Source organism: Bos grunniens, chromosome 2 (assembly GCF_055505025.1).
Source record: "Bos grunniens cultivar Pamir isolate PY7600 chromosome 2, Bosgru_T2T1.0, whole genome shotgun sequence".
NCBI lineage: Eukaryota > Metazoa > Chordata > Mammalia > Artiodactyla > Bovidae > Bos > Bos grunniens.
The window spans coordinates 20,698,452-20,717,272 of NC_141166.1; the positions used below are offsets into that span (position 1 = coordinate 20,698,452).

At 40.7% G+C, this 18,821-nt stretch overlaps 1 protein-coding gene across 4 annotated transcripts in view; it reads left to right on the forward strand.

Moving 5' to 3' along the window:
• SPHKAP (SPHK1 interactor, AKAP domain containing) overlaps positions 1–17,594 on the forward strand; it is a 190,373-nt gene extending 172,779 nt beyond the window's left edge. For 2 of the 4 annotated variants that reach the window (XM_086365466.1, XM_086365467.1), the window contains exons 9-12: positions 1,650–1,736; positions 4,095–4,147; positions 4,235–4,419; positions 17,282–17,594. In XM_086365466.1, coding sequence (XP_086221592.1) covers positions 1,650–1,736; positions 4,095–4,147; positions 4,235–4,419; positions 17,282–17,425 — 469 coding nt within the window. In that variant the 3' untranslated portion in view covers positions 17,426–17,594. The remainder of the gene's footprint in view (positions 1–1,649; positions 1,737–4,094; positions 4,148–4,234; positions 4,420–17,281) is intronic. The other 2 variants (XM_086365471.1, XM_086365476.1) reach the window with 1 other exon arrangement.
• The last annotated feature ends 1,227 nt before the right edge of the window (positions 17,595–18,821 follow it).

An 18,821-nucleotide genomic window follows, 5' to 3' on the forward strand; every position in this document is an offset into this window, starting at 1 on the left:
ATCTGTGTTCCCTTCTCTGCAGGCTCCAGCTAGTGCATTCAATTATGTGACAACTGTGAGGTTTGTTGTTGTTGTTTTTTTTTAATGAGTTGCTATTACAGCTGGTATGTTTGATTCTTTCTGGTTCATTTGTATTTCAGATGCAAGAGAGGCTGGGTTTACATGAGGCAAGTGTTTTCACACTGTGTTGTATTTCTTGGATTTACTGTTCCTCCCTTTTTCTGCCCTGCCCTGCCCTCTGTATTGTTGCTCTAGAAAGCTAGACAGGAGCTTAGAGAGATTAGATTTAGGAGAACCTAAGCCATTCAGGAGACATAAACTAAAAACTAGTCCTCTGTGAGGTGAAAATGAAACAATCTTCACGTTTCTATCCCAAATCTTATTTGATACCAGGCCAGCAAGTCTAAGGACTTTCCAGAAAGATCAGTTGGAAAGTGGTTTCAGTTGCATCTGAGTGTATGCCTCCTGGAAAGATTTTTCTTTTTTTTCCTGCAGTTCAGTCTGTTTAGACTTAGAAAATGTCACAGTGTTAAATGATTTATCGAACATTTCAAACACTGGTGGAAATGTTGCAGTATAGGGATAAAAAGCAAAGAGAATTTGAATCTTTGGGTTTATCATAAGTTTATACAGTTAATTACCTCCAGCATAATGTTTGAGTCATCAAATTTCAATCAGTGAATACATTCAGTACCCCCACGTGAAACCCAAGACAAGAATTTGAAATGAGGGGGTTCAGTTGTTTATTCATAGAACTCCAGAGGGAAGACCGTTCCATTACGCAACACTCCAGCACACATCCTTAGAAAACCTTACTTGCAAGAGAAGTCATTGGAAATTAGAGAAGGTATGAGGACACATGGTGAGTTTGGTGAAATTGGATACATTCCATTGTGCAAGTACAGACAGAACCTAAAAATGGGCTCAACTCTTCTGTGTTTCAGTAAATAGATTCCAGGCTAGTAACTAGACCATATGTTAATTGTGCAACCTACAAAAATGATACAATATATAATTCCTCCTTCTCTACAACACACTGAAGTATCAGATGTGGCTCCTTCTCCAAGATTTTAAGATAAAGGAGCTATAAAACTTTGACATTACCCAACTTTGTACTTACAAATTCTGTAGCCCCATAGGGAAAAAAAAAAATGAGACAAGTGCATATCCTATGGAATATGCCTCAGAAAAATCCCCTGAATGGCAAAGGGAAAACCCTACTGGTTTCTGTCAAGAAGCCAAGAAGCAGGAAGATCTCCCCCAAGCCAGCATTCTCAGAAGTATCTTAGTCTCTGGAGGTATACCCAAGAAGCCTGTTGCTGATGGATAAGTATCCTCACTGCTACTAGAATGAGGAAGAAAGGGGTTATGCTGATTGTCACCCACCAGGTGTGATCCACCAAGTCTGAGCCCACTGCAGAAATTACAAAATACTGATGATGAGGATGATGGTGGTGAGTCAAAAGAGTCTTTTATTGTGTTTTCTCCTGATTTGGTCAGAAATAAACCTCAATTTAGGGGTCCTAGACACAAAGCAATATTCTCCTGGGGATCAAAGGAAGGACCTCTTAGGATGGTGGAACGTCGGTGTCGGCAGTGTGGCCAGGTGGCGGAGACTGGCATTAATATGTAAACTTTTGCTTTGTCAGCAATGGCAACAGTAGTGCCACTAGCAGTCTTGGCATTATGGACCTGGACATTTATCAGGAAAGCATGCCATCTTCTCCCATGATTAAGTAAGTAGCCACTGAGATGCAGTGATTGTGAGCCCGCTACTCTGATTCCATCTGGCAATCCATTTTGATCATTCAGGTTGTGCCCGACCACCGGCTTCATCATGTCTGTCCTACCAAGGTTCCCGGAGACGTGTGGTTTCATGTCACTGGAGTAAGAACTCAGGCGTGCCGTAGCCTCACCCTACCATCAACCGCTTTCTATATTTCGAGTCTATCCCTTATACTATAATCGTTTTGGATAAAGCTTATCCATGTGTTCAGACATATATGTCATTTTACCTAGATGGATACAGAGAACCAAAAACCCATTTAAAATGTACCATGACAACCAACAAAAACTATTGTTCAGTAGAATATAGTGTGAGAGGCTTTTCCTTTTCTTGTAGACACCTGGGACTATTGCCATTAATGAATCCAATACCAAATGGCACTATGATGGAGATACATCACCTGCTCCCCACATTATGAGGCCTTTCTAAAATACCAAGGGAAAAAAGTACAATCAGTAAGGCATGAAATACGGTATATAAAGGGAGTGCAACATGAGGTCAGGACTTCATCTAGAATTTGTGATTGTTCTGGAAAATTAAATGAACCAAAAGCTAGTTTTGACCATTATGACATTATTTGGAGATTTCTGAAATTTCAGAAAAATAGAAATGAGATATAGGGCTAAAGCTTCTCCCTGTTCTTTTTTTTTATTATTATTATCCATAGCGAAAGCACTTTTATGTCACTATTCAATCAGTATTCTGCCTGCGGGAATATTCCTCAGTGATTAAAAGTTGCAGTGCATCCTTCACTGAGCCACACAGCCATAACTCGCAGCTAGAGATGAACATAAACATTATCTTGGGTCTGTTTTGGTTTTGAAAGGAGACAAAACAAACAAAACTACTTTGGGGCAAATTTCTTTTTCTCCTTCAGACAACATTTGTTTAGTTGTCCGTCTTTCTCCCCAGTATGAGTCTAGGACCCCACAGAATACAGAAAGAGAAAACCAAGACCATCTCTACTACCCCTATTAGCATCCTGCTGCTTCATAACAGCAGAAACTGTATCTAGTAGCTCATTTCACTTATGTTCCTTGGATAAAGATCTACCGAAAAATACAGACCCTTTGGGAAATTGGCCATTCTTCCACAAACAAATAGGTGTTTGTGAAAGAACAATTGTACTTTCTCTGGGCGTTAGGAATACAATGGAATTTACTAGCCAGATTTTAGCAGTAACAGAGAATATAAGGAAGAATCCTCCCCCATAAAGAGACACATTTTTTTTTTTTTTAAGAGACACATTTTTAAGAGCACCTACAGTTTAATTTCTAGACAGGACAAAAATATGGGACAATGATGAGTTTCCCAATATGGCCACTTGCTTCCAGCTACTGGAACATATACTCTAATTTTAAAATCATTTACTAAAGCTTCCCACTATTTTCAAGGCTCCCTAATAAGTACTCACTATAATGAAAATACCTCAGATATTCAACATGCCTATATTTAATGAGATCCTTACTTCCAGTTTTCAGAGTCGGACATGACTGAGCAAATGAACTGAACTCACTTCAGTTATGAGTCTCTAGTTCTAAACAACCCTCAGCCTGCTAACAATTCCCAATAAAATGAAAAAAAAAAAGAAAAATTTCAACTAATTGAGATATTTTGTTGTACAACTTAAGATCTAAAGTTTGTGATTGTGTTTTTCCTCATTTCAGGTCAAAGAACCAGATAATATGTAGAAAAATATTTTCCCAGACTAAAATGCAAATTTATGTTGCTATCATGGTATAGAAAAATAATCAGTTTTGAGATGGAAATACAAGATCCTTTAAATGACAAATAAAATGCAGAAGAAGGATAAATCCTCCAATCGGATCTAGTTACCTACTAAATATTTTCTTGACTATTAAAACCTGTGAGGGTTTGTAGAAGGAAGGTTGAGAAGAATTGAAAATTGCATCTCTCAGAGTCTCCCACACCAGTCATCTCAACCAAAACCATGCAGTTTATGTGGCTTTTTTTTTAGGGGCAAGAATATCTATTTCAGACCCAGTAGTCATGCATCGGAGAAGGAAATGGCAACCCACTCCATGTTCTTGCCTGGAGAATCCCAGAGACAGGGGAGCCTGGTGGGCTGCCGTCTATGGGGTCGCACAGAGTTGGACACGACTGAAGTGACTTAGCAGCAGTCCAATGTAATAGCCATGTTAGTACTTCTCTAGTATTCGTTTACTCCACAAAAACCATAAATATATTTCAAGAGCTTTTATATCAATAAGACCCATCACTTCATCTTCCATTTACAGCTTGTTCTTCCTAAACATTACCAACCATATACTGTTGTTTTCTCCCAAAGTGAATTGGTAGAAGAAAAGGAGATTCTTAAAGGACAGGCAGAAACCATGGAGGGTAAGCCACTTTCCCATAATTTTGAGATGCAATTTGCCTATGATATTCCCATGGAAAGCGTAGTAAGGTGGTTATGTCTGTGTTCAGAACGTGCCTCTGGAACGCCGGTTGGAACAGCCAGCCGCCAGGGGAGCCTGCTGGTGATCAACTTTGACCTGGAGCCAGAGTGTCCTGACACGGAGCTGCGAGCCACTCTGCAGTGGATAGCTGCATCTGAACTCGGTATCCCCACCATCTACTTTAAGAAATCTCAAGAAAACAGAATCGAAAAGGTACCTTGACCCCTGCTTCGATATCATAAGGCTTTGTGTTTTTATCCCTGCTTGAAACTGAGTAAATGTTCAGTTGGCCCCTTTGAATGTTTTTGTTCTTGACTTTTCACCTTAGAATTTTGATTAGAACTTTGAAGCCTTCCACCTGCATAAATGTGATCGTGGCAACTCTTTGACTGGAAGCTTGTTTCCACTAGTTGGGGATGATGAGAAAGTAAATTGAGGAGACGGAATATTTTCAGTCTGTTTTCTTTAGGTGTGTTTCCTTGCTCTTGAACAGACCTCTTCCTATGTTCATTTAAATTAAAAGTAGAAAAGCAAAGATTTGATAATACTAGACCAAAGTGAGGTCACACTGATAATTAAAACAAACTGGCATGGTGTCAAAGAGAAGGCATTTTTAATTCCTTATGAAACATATTTGCATTGGATGGATTTTCTCATTATTATTCTCCACCTACCAAAAATATAAAGCTAAGGAATAGATCTTTGGCCAACATCAAAATTAATAGCAACTGTCACTCTAATTCCTATTCTCTAAGACCAATCACTTACTATTATAGAATATCAATTATTAAGGTTAAAACAAGAATTCAACTACCAATGACTTCCCAGGTGGCTCAGTAGTAAAGAATCTGCCTACCTCAGTAGTAAATTTCAGTAGCAAAGGATGCAGGAGATGCAAGAGACAGGGATTCCATCCCTAGGTCAGGAAGGTCGCCTGGAGAAGGGAATGGAAACCCAGTCCAGTATTCTTGCCTGGACAGAGAAGTCTAACAGACTGTGGTCCAGGGGGTCACAGAGAACTGGATATGACTGAACTATTGATCATGCACACCAATGTTTTCAAGCTCAATTTCCATAATTTAAAAGTATACTCTTAAAATAATTAAAAATAATGTTGCTATATTGGTTTTCTATTTCTGTGTTACAAATTTACTAACTTAAAACAGCAACACCCAGGTCTGTCTGTTGTTAGACGTTTGGGTGAATTCCATTCTCTCTACTGAGGGACTTACAAGGCAGAAATCAACTTGCCATCCTGGCTTGGCACTTATCTGGAAGCCACAGAGAGAAATAAGCTTCCACACTTGTTAGGGTTGTTGTCCTGACTCGGTTCCTTGGGGTTATAGGACTGAAGTCCCATTTCCTTGCTGAAGTCCACTCTCAGCTTCTAGAAGTTGTACAATTTCCTGTCACGTGGTCCCTTTATGCCCTCATGCTGTTAGTTTCCATTACTTCTTCTGCACTAGCCAGAGAAAACTCTGCTTTTAATGGGTTCATTCAATCACATTACACAGATTAAGTTCACCAGATAGTCCCCCTTTTGATTAACTCAAAAGTAACTGAAGAATCCCGTTTTCCATTTAAGATAACATTTAAGATATGCCCTAATAAGGGCATTAATTATCTCATCCTACTCATGGTACTGAGGATTAGGGCAGAAAATTTGGGGAGCTAATTTAGGATACTGCCTATCATTACCACTGTGCATTTTTTTAATGTCTTATTGTTATAAAGTATTTCCACATACTCATTATACTCGGTTCTCAACAACCCTGTGAGAAGAGCAGAATGGATATTATCATTCCTTTTATACTGATGAACAAGTAAGGACTCAGAGAGGTTGGTCCATGAGAGTCCTCAGATAGTGATGGCTGAGCCTGGTCCTAGAACCTCACTATCTCTACATATACTTCTCGATAGTTTATCTCTCTCAAGTTAAATTGCCTTGAAGTTACGATCTAGATTTTCTTAAAAGGTGTAACTGCATTTTAATTTTTATTGCCAAAATCTAGCATCTTGAAACATCCTGAGATGAGAGGTCCTTTACTCTCTGTCTCAGGCTTAGGTACATGGTAGTTAGAATAGCATCTCTCTTTCTCTCTTTCTCTCTGTCTCTGCCTCCCCAAACAATGGACTTGGCTACTGGAAAAATTGAGAAGACTTAGTTTATTTTCCATACACTCATCCACTTCGGTTTCTCTTTCTAGCCAGTGATTCGTGTTTCTGTTTATGCCTAGGACTGCCTACAGTTCTGTCTTCTCTGAATCTAGATGCTACCCCATACTTGGCACACCTTTATTTTCAAGATGATGAGTGGTTCACTATACTACTGCTAAGTCACTTCAGTTGTGTCCGACTCTGTGCAACCCCATAGATGGCAGCCCACCAGGCTCCCCTGTCCCTGGGATTCTCCAGGCAAGAATACTGGAGTGGGTTGCTGTACTGGTTCACTATAAATTCTCCTCCCAGCTTACCATCCAGCCAGCCAGCGCAAAGGGCGCAGTGACAGAGTGCTTCCGCGTTGCCCCCTCCCTCCTGCCACACATAATCCCAGACCGCCTGCCAGGGGGAGGAGAACAAAGACATTTTTAGCCAGAGTTCTTGGTTTCCTGGAAAAATGAAAGGCAGGTTGGTTTCTAGTTTTATCCCCAGCCTCTTCCTGCATAAAAGCATTGCATGGTGTATTTTAGATGATTTCTTAATGAAACAGATTTTTATGTTATTGTTCAGTTGCTCTGGGTCCAGCTCTTTGGGACCCTGTGGGGTGCAGCATGCTAGGCTCCGCTGTCTTCTACTATCTCCCAGAGTTTGCTCACATTCATATCCCGTTGATTTTTATACAGTCCACCATTTTGAAGAAACAGTGTAACACTCTATGTGAATATATGTCTAATAAATTTTTGTTTAGATGAAAGGACAAGGAATATGTCGCTAACACCTTAATTATGTAAACAATGCTTTGACATGATATTTCTTTCTCCCCAGTGATTTTCAGTTATCAAAGGGGATACCTGTCTTTGCTCATAACATAAAAATAAATGTTCCATTAGTATGTCAAGATACATTAAATGATATTTCACTCCTATCTAGCATCACCTCAAGGGACTTCTTTCTAAGTAATATAATTTTAGAGGACTGAATCATCTTGTTTTTCTGAGTCAGTTAAAATTCTCTACAGGTAATGGCTTCTCCATAAAAGGGCACTGCCTGTGCCCAGTTCTGTGACAGAACTGGTGAAATAAAGCAAACCCTTATGTAGAATTTTGATATCCTGTCTTTTATTTGGAGCCCTCATTCTGACTGTTTTTTAATTAGTCAGGAAGTTAAGTGGCCATTTTCAAGTGGTGTGAAAGAGAGACTATGGCTTCCCACCAAGGAGGCTGTGCCACTTGAAAGCAGCAGTGTCTCATTAGCTCCTCATCAGCTTGGAAAAGGTGAAAGGAGTGTCTCTGTTAAGTTCAGCAACCAAAAGGCAAAGGAGAAAAGGACAGATATACCCATCTGAATGCAGAGTTCCAAAGAACAGCAAGGAGAGATAAGAAAGCCTTCCTCAGTGATCAGTGCGAAAAAATAGAGGAAAACAATAGAATGAGAAATACTAGAGATCTCTTCAAGAAAATTAGAGATACCAAGGGAACATTTCATGCAAAGATGGGCACAGTAAAGGACAGAAATGGTATGGACCTAACAGAAGCAGAAGATATTAAGAAGAGGTGGCAAGAATACACAGAAGAACTATACAAAAGAGATCTTAATGACCCAGATAACCACGATGGTGTGATCACTCACCTAGAGCCAGACATCCTGAAGCGAAAAGTCAAGTGGACCTTAGGAAGCATCACTATGAACAAAGCTAGTGGAGGTGATGGAATTCCAGCTGAGTTATTTCAAATCCCCAAAGACGATTCTGTTAAAGTGCTGCACTCAATATGTCAGCAAATTTGGAAAACTCAGCAGTGGCCACAGGACTGAAAAAGGTCAGTTTTCATTCCAATCCCAAACAAGGGCAATGCCAAAGAATGTTCAAACACCACACAATTCCACTCATCTCACATGCTAGCAGAGTAAAGCTCAAAATTCTCTAAGCCAGGCTTCAATAGTATGTGAACCAGGAACTTCCAGATGTTCAAGCTGGATTTAGAAAAGGCAGAGAAACCAGAGAGCAAATTGTCAACATCCGTTGAATCATAGAAAAAGCAAAAGAATTCCAGAAAAACATCTACTTCTGCTTCATTGACTATGCTAAAAACCTTTGTGTGGATCACAACTGTGGAAAGTTCTGTGGAACTGTGGAAAGTTCTTAGAGAGATGGGAATACCAGACCACCTTACCTGCCTCCTGAGAAACCTGTATGCAGGTCAAGAAGCACCAGTTAGAACCGGACGTGAAACAACAAACTTATTCCAAATTGGGAAAGGATTACGTCAAGGCTATATATTGTCACCTCCTTATTTAACTTATAATGCCATCATGAGTAATGGCAGGCTGGACGAAGCACAAGCCAGAATCAAAATTGCTGGGAGAAATATCAATAACCTCAGATATGCACATGACACCACCCTTACGGCAGAAAGTGAAGAAGAACTAAAGAGGCTTTTGATGAAGGTGAAAGTGGAGAGTGAAAACTCCAGCTAAAATCTCAACATTCAAAAAACTAAGATCATGGCATCCGGTCCCATCACTTCCTAGCAAATAGATGGGGAAACAATGGAAACTGCAAGAGACTTTATTTACTTGTGCTCCAAAATCACTGCAGATGGTGACTGCAGCCATGATATTAAAAGACAGTTGCTCCTTGGAATAAAATCTTTGACAAACCAAGGCAGAGTATTAAGAATTAGAGACATTACTTTGCCAACAAAGGTCTGTCTAGTCAAAGCTATGGTTTTTCCAATAGTCATGTATGGATGTGAGAGTTAGACCATAAAGAAAGCTGAGCACGGAAGAATTGATGCTTTTGACCTGTGGTGTTGGAGAAAACTCTTGAGAATCCCTTGGACTGCAAGAAAATCAAACCAGTAGTCAATCCTAAAGGAAATCAGTCCTGAATATTCATTGGAAGGACTGATGCTGAAGCTGAAACTTCAATACTTTGGCCACCTCATGCTAAGAGCCGACACATTGGAAAACACCCTGTTGCTGGGGAAGATTGAAGGCGGGAGGAGAAGGGGATGACAGAGGGTGAGATGGTTGGATGGCATCACTGACTCAATGGACATGATTTTGAGCAAGTTCCGGGAGATGTCATGATTGAATACAGAAGCATCTCATCTGTCCCATCACTGCCTGTGAACTTGGCCTTGGAGTGGAAGGACACCTAATATCAGCTTATAACTACCTGCAGTCTTATTTCAATTCAAAAGATGAATTCCAAACATTCTGGGTCCCTAATGTCTTGTCACTCCTCTCCAGTAAATGACATCTGTATTCTCAGGCTTTCTCTTTTAGTGTTCCATCTAATTATTAAAATGCTAGGTGCACTTGAACATCATACATGCAGGACATTCATCAAAAGTTTATCGAATATGTACAACATGCCAAAGTTGTTCTAGGCTCTGGGGACACAGGGAACAAAAGAGGCAAGATGTTCTACCCTTTGGGAGTTCATATTCCAGGTTAGGAAGGGCCCAGGGCAGGGAGAGGGTAAACCATAGGAGGCTCAGCTTGTAAAGACCAAACTTGAAGTGTAATGGGAGCGTATTCTGAATAAGGGAAAATGAGAAACACACTGAAACAGTACTTTCTGCCCTGCAAACCGTGAGCCAAATGCAAAGAGTCACCCAGGACACTAACTTACAACTCGCATCTTAGGCCCCTTCTTGGAGCTTCCTTTCTAAGAGTGGGGCCTAGAGATACGCATTTTTAAAATATTTGTTCAAGTATGATGATTCTGATGAACACTAAAGTTTGAGACTCCCTTCCATAAGAAATGGGCTTTCCAGGTGGCTCTAGTGGTAAAGAAGCTACCTGCCAATGCAAGAAACAATAAGAGATATAGGTTTGATCCTCAGATTGGGAAGATCCCCTGGAGAAGAGCATAGAAACCCATTGCAGTATTCTTGCCTGGAGAATCCCATGGACGGTGGATCCTGGAGGGCTCCAGTCCATGGAGTCACGAAGAGTCAGACATGACTGAGAAACTAACACTTCCATAAGAAATATCTTGAAGGAGTGGCAGAATTTGAGGTGGCTTTTAAGTATGCTAAATTCCAAAGGAAAGATTGCTGAGAATCATAGCACTTGAAAATCTAAAATACAGTTTATAAATTTAATTCACAGTGACCTTGACATCAGTTAAATTTAATCTACTTAATTCATGGAAGGGGAAAAATCATGAAAGCCATTCTTTTTCAAAAGGATATCAATTAATTAATTGTTCTGCTTTGTGGAGGCAATGTATTATTGTTCTTCAGCTCTTTTTCTTCTGTTTAAATTCAATAATCGGGGAGCTGGAATGAGCTGATGACTGGCCTCATAGTAAATCAGTTACCTTCCTCATCATTAAGCTCATTTGGGGAATTACATCCTTCTCTTGAGGGCAGTGAATAGAACAGAATGTCCTAAGAGGAAACAGATGTATACCTGCCTTCCTAAGAAAGTGAGTGTCAGAAGACTCACTTCTCCTTTAATGTCTTACTCTTTTCCACAAGCAAAGTAGAGGAAACAGAATGAGAGAGAAAATATTGATGTCATTTACTATTAAGTTAACTTTCCCCAAAATACTACACTTAAAGTCTCAGTTTTGAAAACAGTACCTGACAAAGGAAAAATAAAGAATTAAATATTGTCTTAGCTCAAGCTGCTCTAGTAAAATAACACAGGCAGTGGCTTGAACAGCAGACATTTATTTCTTAGAGTTCTAGAGGCTAGAAAGTCTGAGGTCAAAGTACCAGTAGGTGCATTTCCTGATGAGGGACAGCTTCCTTTCTGTGCTGTCACATGGCAGAGAGCCAGCTCTGGTATCTCTTCATCTTCTTAGAAGGGCATGAGCTCCATCCTGGGAGCCCCATCCCCATGACCCAGGGGATGCTTTTATGGCCTGATGCTCGAGCCAATCAAATCAAACTCTTCTCTTGGGATGAACCAGGCTTTGGGGTTTTCCCAAGATCCCTGGGGAGTCCCAGGGTACAGCCAAAGCTGAGAATCTCAACTCCTACAGGCCATAGTTGCGGGAGCAATATAAAGACCAGCTCACTTGTGCTTAATGAAATGGACTGCCTTGGAACAAAAGAAGGTAGCTGCTTTCAGAAATCTGCATTGAGTGTTTCCCCAAAAATCTAAACAATTTGCGACAACTCCCATAGATTCCTTTCGATCCCTGAATTGGGAAAATCTCCTGGAGAAGGAAATGGCAACCCACTTCAGTATTCTTGCCTGGAACATCCCACAGATAAATGTGCCTGAGGGGCTTCAGTTCATGGGGTCACCAAGAGTCAGACACAACTTAGCAACTAAACAACAACAACCCGTAGATCCCACCATATGATTTTATAAACAAGTAATCTAATTAAGTAAATGCACCTGAGAATATAAAAGGTCCCTACCATGTGATACTTTCCTTCCAACAGGTCACAACATGCCATCAAGAAATGTGAATTCTTCTAGCTTCCTAAAATGAAACATTTGTTCAAGGAAATGGCAAATATGATACATAGGAAGGGAAACTAATTGTTATTAATTGTGCAATGATAGGAAATGAAAATTTTTTATTTTTGTCAGTACATTGAAAAGAAAAACTCAGATTCCCTGACATCCTAAAGCTGATTACTGAGTCCGTAGCCTGGACAGACACAGTGAAAGATATAGGGACAGCTGCTAAATAGAATGCAGTTTTTAAAGACTGTAGTAATGAACTGAAAGTGTCCTTTTCTGGTTTATTTACAATCTTAGCTTCATTTTTGTCTAGAGTTTTTTTTAAATAAAGAAAGAAAAAATGTAAGACCTTCCTTACTCATCAACCCCACCGATGTTTCAAGGTCTTAATGTCTGAGAAGAAGCCATCATAGACTAAGAGCATGCTATATTTAGTGGGACCAGATCATTTTTAAAAATTGCTTTATTGGGATGTGCTTAGCCGCTCAGTTGTGTCTAACTCTTTGCAACCCCATGGACTGTAACCCACCAGGCTCTTCTTTCCATGGGGATTCTCCAGGCAGGAATACTGGAGTGGGTTGCCATTTCTTTCTCCAATTTATTGGGATATCAACCTGACTTTAGAAGTCATGAGACAGATTCTAGCATGTGGCCATTTCACAAAATACTGATAGAGTAGCCTAGTTGGTAGGACATTTTGACAGTTTGGGGTCAGTTCACAACATCCAGTGGTCATCATCACAGACCGCAATGGGAGACCCTGCTTCGGCAGGCCCAAATTAGATGGAAAGTAGCTAATACTGGAAAGCAGCTAATACCTTCCAGAAAGGTCTGAAGCAGACAGCCTTCTGGGAAGAGTTTAGCCAATATTGACATCTGCTCTGTAATTTTCATTCTCTCCCAGAGCAATGACTCAGAGATTAAAGTTGGGAATAAGATGGTGGCCCAGAAAACTAGAGTGTACAGAAAGAAAAAAAAAAGTGCTGAGACTAAGTTTTTATTTCTGTGTACTTTATACTGCATCTTTATAAAACATGCTAAAGAAGAGAAAACACCCTCAAGGGATAAGTCTGGTCTAAGACCGCTGATGACCCTGGAGGAAAATCTTGACGAGAAGTCGATGAATTATTAATATGAGCCTCTCTCAGTGAGACCTCAGAAACTTGATCTTCAAACTTTCTGCACTGGGAGCACCTTTCTCCAGTAAGAGCTGGAAAAGTCTGATTAACAAAATCATGCAAAGACATCCTAGTCTTTCTCCCCTTTTTCCTGAGGCTGCATATTTTTTCCACCTAGTCCAATAGAAAAACATGCATGCCTGGGATCTTTCATATACACCAACATACAAGTAACAGCTCACAAAATTATTTTTATGCAGCTCCATGAATTTACTAATAACCACCTAGAGTGTTCCTCTTTCTGATGGTATTTGTGTTCTGAGCAAAGTCTTAACCTAAAGGATTTAAGTTCTCTAAAATTTCAGGAGTCTAACAGACAGCTCAACAGACTTGTGAGGGATACCGGACAACTAACAGTCTGACATTCTGTCACTGAGCCTGATGGAGCTGATTGGAGCTAACCTTCCAGGGCTGTTGTAATAATGACCAGTGAAGAGGGGTCCCAGGCACCCCACCTTCACAGCATGCATGCCCACTCCCAGTCACAGGTGATGAAACACCTGCCCCATGACCATCTCTGACTTTGCTCTTTGCCCACTACCAGGGCACCAGTTCAGGCTCTGCCTTTGCTTAGGTTCTCAGCCTTGACTCATTTTTTGGAGCATCCTATCAGTAGGGAATTATTGAGTAAGCAGCCCCAAGATGTGCCTGGTAATTTTTTAATGGTATAAGTGCAAATATGTAAAACTCAAGGATGAATATTTATACAAGGTTCAGCTTCAGTGATTCTGGATATCACTCCATATTTCAAGTAGTCTTATTGATCGTTTTGAATGCATTTGATGTATTTGACTCACATTTGGGTGTTCCGCCTTCTGCAAATATTTATTGAGTCCCTAGTAGGTACAGGGACTTATCTTATTTTCCAACAAGATATTGGGTTGGCCAAACAGTTCATTCACGTTTTTTCCATAAGATGTTACCAGTATTAAGTGATTAAGGACTTCCCTGGTTAACTTTCAGTGGTTAAGAATCCGCCTGCCAATGCAGGGGACATGGGTCCGATCCCACAGATTGCAGAGCAACTAAGTTGGTACACCGTAACTACTGAGCCAGTGTCAGACTTTATTTTGGGGGGCTCCAAAATCGCTGCAGATGGTGACTGCAGCCACAAAATTAAAAGACGCTTACTCCTTGGAAGGAAAGTTATGACCAACCTAGATAGCATATTCAAAAGCAAAGACATTACTTTGCCAACAAAGGTTCATCTAGTCAAGGCTATGGTTTTTCCAGTGGTCATGTATGGATGTGAGAGTTGGACTGTGAAGAAGACTGAGCGCCGAAGAATTGATGCTTTTGAACTGTGGTGTTGGAGAAGACTCTTGAGAGTCCCTTGGACTGCAAGAAGATCCAACCAGTCCATTCTGAAGGAGATCAGCCCTGGGATTTCTTTGGAAGGAATGATGCTAAAGCTGAAACTCCAGTACTTTGGCCACCTCAGGCGAAGAGTTGACTCATTGGAAAAGACTGTGATGCTGGGAGGGATTGGCAGCAGGAGGAGAAAGGGACGACAGAGGATGAGATGGCTGGATGGCATCACTGATTCGATGGACATGAGTCTGAGTGAACTCTGGGAGTTGGTGATGGACAGGGAGGTCTGGCGTGCTTCGATTCATGGGGTCGCAAAGAGTCGGACACGACTGAGCGACTGAACTGAACTGAACTACTGAGCCTGTACTCTAGAGCCCGTGACCCCCAACAAGAGAAGCTATTGCAATGACGAGCCCTCTCACTACAACAGAGTAGCCCCTGCTTGCTTCAACTAGAGAAAGCCCACACGCAGCAACAAAGACCTGGTAAAGCCAAAAAAAAAAAAAAAATGCCAGAGGTAGTTCAGATGGTGTCCTCTGGCGGGGAGATTACAGTCTATAATACTGTTGCCATCAGCTTCCCACTGGTCTCCCTTTTTGCATCTTCCTAAAACTCTTTGAGATGATGTTTATGTTTCCATGTATTAAAAGTTAAGCATTTTATTTTCCAGCCTAGAAAATTGCTTTATTCTGATTAAGCCAACACAAGGCGAATAAGTACAATAAAGCACTGATTTCTGTAACTGCAATAGCTGGTGCTGTCACAGCAGCTGGAAGAAGAAACGTAATTTAATAGTAGCTCTCTGGGAAACAACTTCTCAGTAATTGAAATGAATTAGCAAATTCAAACTGAAGGGGGCGGGGGAAGATCAGAAAAAATTAGCATTCCAATTTCTGGCTCATCTTCAAAGTCTGAGCAAATGTGAAATGAGCAGGGCAAAGAAATTCTAGAAAGAAACATTGAAGAAATAGTAACTAAAGCATATCTCTCATCTTTTTAAGAAATAGATTTTTCTTCCTCAGTAAACGAGACTAGAGTCCCAGCCTTTCCTTTATCCCAATGTTCCAAATAAATATTAATGTCTCATTATTCTACTTTAGAGAAGGAAATGGCAACCCACTCCAGTTTTCTTGCCTGGAAAATCCCATGGAGAGAGGAGCCTGGCAGGCTACAGTCCTGCTAAGTCACTTCAGCAGTGTCCAACTCTGTGCGACCCATAGACGGCAGCCCACCAGGCTCCCCCATCCCTGGGATTCTCCAGGCAAGGACACTGGAGTGGGTTGCCATTTCCTTCTCCAATGCATGAAAGTGAAAAGGGAAAGTGAAGTCGCTCAGTCATGTCTGACTCTTACCGACCCCATGGACTGCAGCCTACCAGACTCCTCCGTCCATGGGATTTTCCAGGCAAGAGTACTGGAGTGGGGTGCCATTGGCTTCTCCAAGGCTACAGTCCATGGGGTCGCAAAGAGTCGAACACGACTGTAGTGACTTAGCGTATTCTCCTACCACCAAAAGGCATGGGGTACTGTAGCAAAAAGAGCTTTGGTCTGCAGTGTCAGAAGACCATGCATCCTGGGACTTCCCTGGTGGTTCAGTGGTTAAGACTTCACTTTCCAATGCAGGGGTGTAGGTTCCATCTCTGGTCAAGGGGCTAAGATCCCACATACCTTGTGATCAAAAAGACAAAATGTAGACAACAGAAGCAATATTATGACAAATTTGATAAAGACTTTTAAAATGATCCACATTAAAAAAAGAAGACCATCTTACTGCCAACTTTTCAGCTCACAAACCCACAATTTTTCATCTTTAAATGCCTGCTTTGCAGCATTGTTGACAGAATTAAATGAGATTACATGCTTGAAAGGTACTTCCTACAGGTTTTGGCTCTTAATAGTTGTTACTTTTCTTTATACATATCTGACTAAGGATTTTGAGAGGACTTCATGCTGAGCTTTAGGCTACAGTTTCATGAAGGGGATCATCTGTAATGATTTTCCCATCTTCCAGTGCTCCAACTCAACCTGCAGTCAGATGCTTTCTAAGTTGTGGCCAATTGAAAATGATATAATTAGCCAGGTGCTGAGTCTAGGATGTTTCCTCAATCTTTCCTTTTCCTGTTCCAATGGAAAGACAGTGTCTCTTGAAACTTGACAGAGGAGGGAACTTTTCAAAGTGGAATGAGGAACGAGTAAGTAAAACTACCCAAAAGTTTGTTGTTCAGTCACTAAAGTCATGCCCTACTCTTTGTGAGCCCATGAACTGCAGCACACTAGGCTTTCCTTTCATTCACTATCTCCTGGAGTTTGCTCAGATTCATATTCACTAAGTCAATGATGATATCTAACCATCTCATCCTCTGTCGCCCCCTTCTCCTCCTGTCCTCAGGCGTTCCCAGCATCAGGGTCTTTTCCAATGAGTTGGCTTTTCACATCAGGTTGCCGAAGTATTGTCCTGGAGCTTCAACATCAGTCCTTCCAATGAATATTCAGAGTTGATTTCCTTTAGGATTCACTGGTTTGATCTCCTTGCTGTCCAAGGGACTCTCAAGAGTCTTCTCCAGCACCCAAAATTTTAATACAATTTATCTGGCCTAAATGGTACATCCTATGAAAGATTGTGTATGGCACTAATAGAGGGGACTGGGAACCATGCTATACAGAACCATTAGACAGAGTCTAACCCAGAGAAAGGTAGATCTGAGGGAACTCTTCAAATACCTAAAAGATAAGATGTTGAAAGAAGAATTCCATGTAGACTCTCAAAATTGGTGGATGGCAACTGCTGTGAGGAACATCTCAGTTCAGTTGAAAGAACCCTCTAATAATCTGGACTGTCTACAAAGAAAATAGACTGTCCTGAAATATAGTTCCCTGCCACTAGAGGTATTCAAAAATAGCCTGGAGAGCCATTGGCTCTGGTAGAATGGTTGAATGAGATGACTTTGAGGATCCTCTGTGATATGTGAGTCCTAACTCTGTGCTTTTCTCTAGTTTCTAGATGTCGTGCGGCTGGTCCATCAGAAGTCCTGGAAGGTGGGGGATATCTTCCATGCAGTGGTTCAGTACTGCAAGATACATGAGGAACGGAGGGATGGGACCCCGAGTCTCTTTGACTGGCTCTTGGAACTGGGATAAGGCAGCAGTCTCCTGCAGAGTATCCCTTTCCTTCTTTCCAGCTTAGATTACAGTGGTTTGCTCTAAACACTCTAAACTTTCTCAAAACATCACGTCACATTATCCGAGCTAGGAAAAAATCTGCTCCTCAAGTCTGCTGCACATGGAATAAATCTGAAGGAAAGCAAAATATAGGTCTGTACAAATTAACACAACCTGTAGGGGAGTTTAAAAGAGCTTGTGTTAGAATGGCTGGAGAAACAGAAATTGTAATGGGCCCAAATGGAAAACTTCAGGCTAGGCCTAAACTCCAGGAGAGTTGCACTTGCATATTTTTAATAACATAAAATGTCATGTAATATCTCCAACATGAATCAACTGGAAACAGCATCTCTGGTCAAAATCATTTTATACACTCTGCTGTAATCTTTATTTTACTTTTTTGAGCAGATTAAAGTGTCTTTCAGCCCAGGTAAATAGTTAAGATATGGGTGAGAAATTTCCAAAATTTTGATATAAAAGCTTTTCAGTTTTAGACCATTATCAGTGGATATTAACAGAGATGCAAGGATATCTCAGTGTTTCCTATAGAGGTGATTTCATTTGTTCACTCTAGCCCACTGATAAATATTTCATATCTCCCCAGCAATGTCTTGAGTTCCCAGCTAATCAAAAGACTCTTGGTGTTCAGCTGAGAGAGAGAAAGGTGGAAGACTGTCTTATTTCCATCTGTTTATTACATGAGTGACATGGTTACAGAACTCTTACCCTATGGGAAAGCTTTCCTACTAAAGAGAGTCTTTGGAGAGAAAATCTCCTTGTATATTAAATTATATAAAATATAAACTTTCATTTTTATTGTAAATTATGAAGAGACTATCATAAATAATATATCAAGTTAGCCTTAGAGGTTCATAAAATATGAAGAGATTATTGTTTTAAGTTGTATGTTGACACTTGAGCCCTATGATTTCATTATAAACACGTTGGTACCCGTATGGCAGACTTGCTAGTCAGATGACATTTATAATGATGGATGCAGGGTTTGACATATCCAGTTAGAATCATATACTTCCTAATTTAAGGATATTGGCACTTAATTTCAGAAAAAGAAACTGCCGGGGACCAGCCCCGGCTGAACCAGGGTATTCGAAGGAGAGACGGCGTCGGCGAAGATCAGGAAACAATTGCTTAATTAAACGTTAATTAAGGATATAAAGAGTAATAGAATGAGGATAGCTCAGTAGGAAAATTCAGTGGAGAAAAGAGGCTGAGATAAGGATAGCTCAGTGAGGAAATTCAGTGTAGAAAAGAGGCTGAATAATTCAGCCAGAAGGTAAGAGAAAGAACGACATGGTGAGACCAAGTTTCGGTGAACAAGGCCCGCACTTTATTTTCCAAAGTAGTTTTTATACCT